The sequence below is a fragment of the Trematomus bernacchii genome, unplaced genomic scaffold (genome assembly GCF_902827165.1).
Source record: "Trematomus bernacchii unplaced genomic scaffold, fTreBer1.1, whole genome shotgun sequence".
Taxonomy (NCBI): Eukaryota; Metazoa; Chordata; class Actinopteri; order Perciformes; family Nototheniidae; genus Trematomus; species Trematomus bernacchii.
Window position 1 is genome coordinate 106,083 of NW_022987774.1, and position 6,418 is coordinate 112,500.

General features: G+C 41.1%; 1 protein-coding gene across 2 annotated transcripts; it reads right to left on the bottom strand.

The window, feature by feature from the left end:
- Nucleotides 1–648: 648 nt before the first annotated feature.
- Nucleotides 649–5,935, bottom strand: cldn5b (claudin 5b). 2 transcript variants are annotated; one of them, XM_034148950.1, is made up of 3 exons: nt 5,629–5,935; nt 2,806–3,251; nt 649–2,386 (listed from the first exon to the last, which is right to left on the bottom strand). In XM_034148950.1, exons 1-2 carry the CDS (start codon nt 5,833–5,835, stop codon nt 2,817–2,819), a joined length of 642 nt encoding a protein of 213 aa, XP_034004841.1. In that variant the 5' UTR covers nt 5,836–5,935; the 3' UTR covers nt 649–2,386; nt 2,806–2,816. The 2 variants fall into 2 exon arrangements, with proteins under 2 accessions (XP_034004841.1, XP_034004840.1); XM_034148949.1 differs by having other exon boundaries at nt 649–3,251; nt 5,629–5,934.
- Nucleotides 5,936–6,418: the final 483 nt, after the last annotated feature.

The window sequence follows — 6,418 nt, forward strand, 5'->3', positions numbered from 1 at the left end:
TTGTTGGCCTGTGGGAAAATGTACTCATAAGAAATGACTCTGGAGAAGCTGCAGATTGAGCCATAAGAAATGAATGCAACTGATTATTTAATGTTTAATGTTGTTTTTATAGGCAATCATTTAAGCTTTGTTAGTTCCAGGTTTAATATGTGCAATAAGTTCATTTCAATAAGTTCTGCAATAAACATTGAACCAGTCCGGCCCTCGACTAGTACCCATTTTATAATGTTGGCCCACTGTGTATTTGAGTTTGACCCCCCCTGCTCTAAAGGGTTTCCTTATGATTCTATTGAAAGTCCAAATGATCATAATGATTTAAAACCTGCCTAACTCCAAAGTCCTTTCAAAAAGAAATAGCAAAAAAATACTTTGACTTTTTTAAATATTTTTGCATGAATACGCATGTGCAGCCTCGAAATTAGCCTCGAAGTACGCCGGCCTCGGTAGAATTCCAAGCATGCTGGACATTGGAACAGTCCTTTGGGGGGACTCGATGACGTAGCATCCTTGAAATAGTGGCTCTGGAGCATCCTTCCTCGACATTGAGAAACACCCTCTGTCTACACTACCTGGCAAAGTCAACCATTGCATCTATAAGTAATTGCATATTTATATATCAGATAAACCCAGCATTAAAGAAACAAGTACAGACACTATTTAGCGTTTTTCATTTATTAAAAAAAAGTATGTTTTATTAAAAATACTTGAGCAAACAGGAAGTAGAAACACTGCACATGTATTTAAAAGTGAATCCCCCTTTAATCACAACATCTCACCGCCTGCTGCTCACTGTGGGAACCAGGAGGTAAACGAGTCCACTGGGAGGTGAGGGGGGGGGGTCACACACACACACACACACACACACACACACACACACACACTGATCCAAGGCTTACAGATGAACTCTTTAAGCCTCTCGTTAAGCACTGATTGATTGCAGAGTCCTTGTGTTGAAGCCTTAATGAACTCCTGAGTACATCAGTGAGCTCGTTAAGTCTTAACGAGCTGCAGATTTAACATCATTCTTAAACTTTCACAACAGATGTGTGTCTCGAAACAAGTCGCCAAAATACAAAAAACACACTCCCCATTGAAGACAGGACAGCAGACTGAAAACCAACATGTTTACAATTAAAATATGAAATAAATTCAGATTATTGCACTTGGAAAAGTCATCTCTATCAGCGTCATTACGGTAAAAAGAAAATATAGAGAAATAACCTCGGGACACATTTTTAGTTGCAGTTTTATCCCTTTGAGTTTCTTCTCAATCAAACCTGGTTCATTTCCACCAGTTTCATCACTTTGAAAATGAATAAAAAATAACATTTTTAGTCGCATTTTCACCAGACATCATTTCAAACATTGAGCAAAGATCCAGGTCGGCTTCAAAGAAGTCCCCCAAAAATAAAAGTGAGTTTCTACGAAGCATTTCTTGTTGAAAACACCCAAACAAGAAGCTTCTTTTTCAGCTTCAATCCTGTGAACAAAGGAATTAAAAGTAACGGTTTTTTTTTAGGTTGACTTACAGAAGCTGTCCAGGGACCACAGAGGACACATGGCCTCTTGGCTAGTTCTGTCCCATTTACAGGAATGTTGATTAATGTGCGCTGTCCCTGTTAAATACATGAATATAAAAAACTACAACCTTAATAAACTTTAACAGAAGTTTTGGCAACGCTCCAGCTCTGCTACAAAATAATAAAAAGTCTCTTTTGTACATAATGCTTCTTCGTTGAGCTGAAGGTAAAAACTCTGGCACTATTGTATTTGTTTCATGTCCTATGTGTTGCTCTGTTGGAGGAGCCTGTGACGGTGACTTCAGATGTTCATTAACATATCTTCACTGAATCTAATGAGACAATAAAGCCTTGAAACTTGAATCTTGAAACTGGAGGAAACGTCTCAGTGTCTAGCTTCACCCGTTAGCTTCACCCGTTAGCTTCACCCGTTAGCTTCACCCGTTAGCTTCACCCGTTAGCTTCGTCTCGCTCAAACAGTCCCCTGAAAGTTCCTCATCCTAGACAAAGAAGTCTAGGATTCCTACAAAGCATTCCTTATCAAAAACACCCAAACAAGAAGCTTCTCTATCAGCTTCCACCCTGGTGAAAAAAGGAATTAAAGTAAGCGTGTTCGGTTGCAGTAGACACTACAACCGTTATACACTTTAACAGAAGTGTTGGCAACGCTCCAGCTCGTATTCAATATGCTCCTTAGATAACTTTTCATTTTATTGTATGTTCTCCTCGTAGCAAAGCACCTTGAGATGACGTTGTTTTTAAAGAGTGCTATATAATATAAATGAAATGTATTATTATTACTTCTTAGTTGCAGTTTTAGCAGAAGCTATTTCACCCGTTAGCTTCACCTCCGCTCCAAAAGTCCCCTAAAGTTAAAAACGTTTGCACTATTTCATCTGTTTGATTTGTTTCTATGTCCTAAATTCATGCTGCTCTGTTGGAGGAGCCTCGGACTTCAGATTGTAATTGCCGTATCTAAACTGAAGCTGCTGTGCTAACGACAATAAAGCCTTGAAACTGGAGGAGACTTCAAGAAACGTCTCAGTTGTAGCTTCACCCGTTAGCTGCATCTCGCTCACAAGTCCCCTAAAGTTCCTCAGACGTAGTGTTTCTTGTCCCCATTGGACCTGATGCTCCAAAGAATTCCCTTCAAAATAAAAGTGGATTTTTACAAAGCATTTCTTATCAAAAAACACCCAAACAAGAAGCTTCTCTATCAGCTTCAACCCTGGTGAAAAAGGGAATTAAAGTAAGTGTGTTAGCTTCATCTCCGCTCCAAAAGACCCCTAAAGTTCCTCAAACGTAGTGCTTCTTGTCCCCGTTGGAGGTGATGCTCTTGGTGGGGGTGTATTTTATGGGATACCCTCCCCTCGCCCCCTGGGAGAAGGAGCAGCACAGCAGCCCCCCCCCCATCAACAATAACGCCGTAGAAGCCCATCCGATATAAATGGCCGCCCCGATTTCCCTCTTTTTCGACGGAGGAATCTGAGGGTTGTGGAAATCCACGATGATGTTGTTGGCCATCCAGCAGAGCGGCACGAGAACAAAGAGCCCGCTGAAGATGTATAAGACCCCCCCGGTGAAAACGATGCGCCCCTTCAGCGCCTCCTCCTGGATGCAGTTGGTACACTGAGCGCCGGCGAGCGTCACCGCTAACGCCAAGACCCCGAAAACAGCCGCGATGACGGTGAGCGCTCGAGCCGTCTGAAGGTCCTGAGACAGAGCCAGCATCTGGGGGAGAAATGGGGAGGGGGAGATTAATTACAGTGTAAAAAAACAGATTATAGTCTAGTTTCCAACTCATATGAGATTACTGAGAGAATAAATGTGCCCATTTTCTGGGTAAAACTGCCATCTTGGACGCCCATTAGCCCCAAAATCACTCCATAATGGTCCAAATTGTCTTCATAGGCTTTAATGCAGGGGTGTCAAACTAAATTTCATCGCGGGCCACATTCGCATAAAGGTTGCACTCAAAGGGCCGGTTGTAACTATATAAATGTACATATATAAATATATAATATATATATAAAATAATGTATTATATTACATTATTGCCTCTGAATTGGATTATTATCGGATAGGATAATAACTTAGTAATTAACTACGTCTGAACGCAGAAGTCCAGGGCTAATCATTGCAAGTCTCTTCAGTGCGCATGTCACAAAACGAGATGCATTGTGGGACATGTAGTTTATGGGCAACCTGCTTCTGTAAAGTGGCATGTAACCGTATATTAAACGTATTATATTCTTTGCAAGCTCTTGCCGGGCCACAGAAAATGAAGTCGCGGGCCGGATTTGGCCCCCGGGCCTTGAGTTTGACACCCCTGCTAATGCAATGTAATGCTAAGTAACGCAACTTTCACATTGCTATTTACCAGCTCAAAGACTTCTATTGTGAACCCGGAAACAACGTGACTACACCAACGTTTTATGATAGAAATGTATAATACGGGTCTCCAGATTCCAGCCCCCCAAAAAAACTAAACAAAAAACAACTGGCGGGCAATTTGCACATTAGCATAAGTTGGGGAAGAAATGGGGAAGGTGAGTTGTGTTACAGTGTAAAAAAATACATCATAGTCTAGTTTCCAGCTCATATGAGACTACTGAGAGTTCAAATGTGCCATTTTGGATGCCCATTAGCCCCAAAAACCAATCAGAAATGGTCCAAATTGTCAGGCTATAATGCTATTTAATGCTAATTAACGCTTGTTGTCACTGTACAGCATTTTACATTACTTATGTGACTGTCTATGTTTCTTGTAGTTATTTAATTGCTCTTTTTACTGACCCTAACCAGCACCTGTAGGGGAAGAAATGGTGAGGGTGAGTTGGATTGCCATGTCTAGTTTCCAGCTCATATCAGCTCACAGAGAGTATAAATATGCACATTGTTTTGGTTAAAATGACCATTATGGGACCTGATAATGTCAGAAATGGATTCAGTATCCCCAATAACCCCAAAAACCACTTCAAATTGTCCAAATTCAAAAGAATATTCATGGACTCTTATCCAATTTAATGCTAATTAACGCATTTTACACAGTGCTATTTGCCAGCTCAGAGTCATATTGTGAACCCGGAAACGTGAGGACCCCAACGTTTTATGATTTAAATGTATAGTATGGGTCTCCAGAACATAGAAACTGTCGTATGCTAACCTGCATATGTTGGGTGATTTGCAAAAGTTGCATTAATTAGCATTAATATACACAATAGCTAAAAAAGCTTGGTCCATTTGGATAATTCTGGAGTGGTTTTGGGGGTTATTGAGGATGCTGAATTGCCATTTCTGACATTATCAGGATCTAGAAACCAGAAAGTGTCCATATTCCTTCTCCCATCGAGCATACATTTGCATTATAGCCTACTAAGACGATTTGGACAATTTGGGAGTGGTTTTTGGGGTTATTGAGGATGCTGAATCTATTTCGAACAATATTAGAATCCAGCAACCAGAAAGTGCCCATATTCCTACTCCCGGTGGGCTTCAGTATCCTCAATAACCCCCAAAAACCACTCAAATAATGTCAGAAAAAAGCCAGATTTGGTAACGGGAAAAAAAGAAAGTGTGCAATACTATTAGGAGTGGTTTGTGGGGGTTATTGAGGATGCTTAATTGCCATTTCTGACTGTATCAGGATCTATAAACCAGAAAGGACCCACATTCCTATGCCTAGTGGGCTTCAGCATCCTCAATAACCGATAAAACCCCACTCCAAAATTGTCCAAATTGTCTTCATGGACTATAATGCAAATTATTGGGGGTTATTGAGGATGCTTAATTGCCATTTCTAACAATATCAGGATCTAGAAACCCATTTTCGTACTCCAGGTGGGCTTCAGCATCCTCAATAACCCCCAAAAACCACTCAAATAATGTCAGAAAAAGCCAGAGTTAGTAACGGGGAAAGGTGTGCAATACTATTAGGAGTGGTTTGTGGGGGTTATTGAGGATGCTTAATTGCCATTTCTAACAATATCAGGGTCTAGAAACCCATATTCGTACTCAATAACTTCCCAAAAATCACTCTTAATATTCTGCAAATCTGGGAAATAGGGAAATAAGGAAGTAGGGAAATATAAAAGAGTGTCCAACGCACCGAGTCGTGTATCTTGCACTGCATCTGTCCGGTGCTCTGGACCACGCAGGACATCCACAGCCCGTCCCAGATGGTCTGCGCCACCACGATGTTGGAGTCGATGAACGCCGTGACCTTCCACATGGGCAGGCCGCACGCCACCATGACCAGAAGAGAGCCGGCGAGGCACAGCGCCATGCCGAGGGACTCCAGAAACGTGGACAGCATGGTGTCAATCAATCAATTTATACTTAGATATATATAGATTAGATATACTCCAGTGTGTGAGAGAAGGAGAGTCTTTTTACTGTGGAGTCCTGAGGCTCTGGGAGCTCTTCATTTAAGAGGAGAACACAATGAGGAACCTTTGAGCCAATCAGAAGCTGAGGGGTTTATTTGCCTCGGCCAATGAGAAGGAGGGGGCGTGTTCAAGCTGCAGACTCACACACGCCCCCTTTAACACTCCCCTTTTCCAAATCCTGTAAATATGGAAAGCCAACAGTGCCATTTAACCCTAACCCTATTCATCTTAGTTTTATTTATTTATCGCCACAACAAATAAGCATTTTGAAGTGTTTTTTGTGAAAGTACAGACAGGATATATTGAAAGCCAACAGTGACAATAAACACCACTACTTAACAGGTTTTAGTCAAACACATTTTATTTTTAAACGCCGCTTTTTACGGAGCTTTTATTATCATAAAGAAATGCTTCAATCGCGGCAAAAATACACATTAAGGGGCGTTTTAAATAACCAAAACAAGCTAAACAAGATGTTATTTAACTATAAAAAACTATGAATGAGTGGTG

Excerpts from the sequence above, each read along its gene's own strand:
- cldn5b (XM_034148950.1), bottom strand. The coding sequence starts at position 5,835 with ATGCTGTCCACGTTTCTGGAGTCCCTCGGCATGGCGCTGTGCCTCGCC. Across the intron at positions 3,252-5,628 it reads AGTGCAAGATACACGACTCG|ATGCTGGCTCTGTCTCAGGA; the intron begins GTGCGTTGGACA and ends TTTCTCCCCCAG.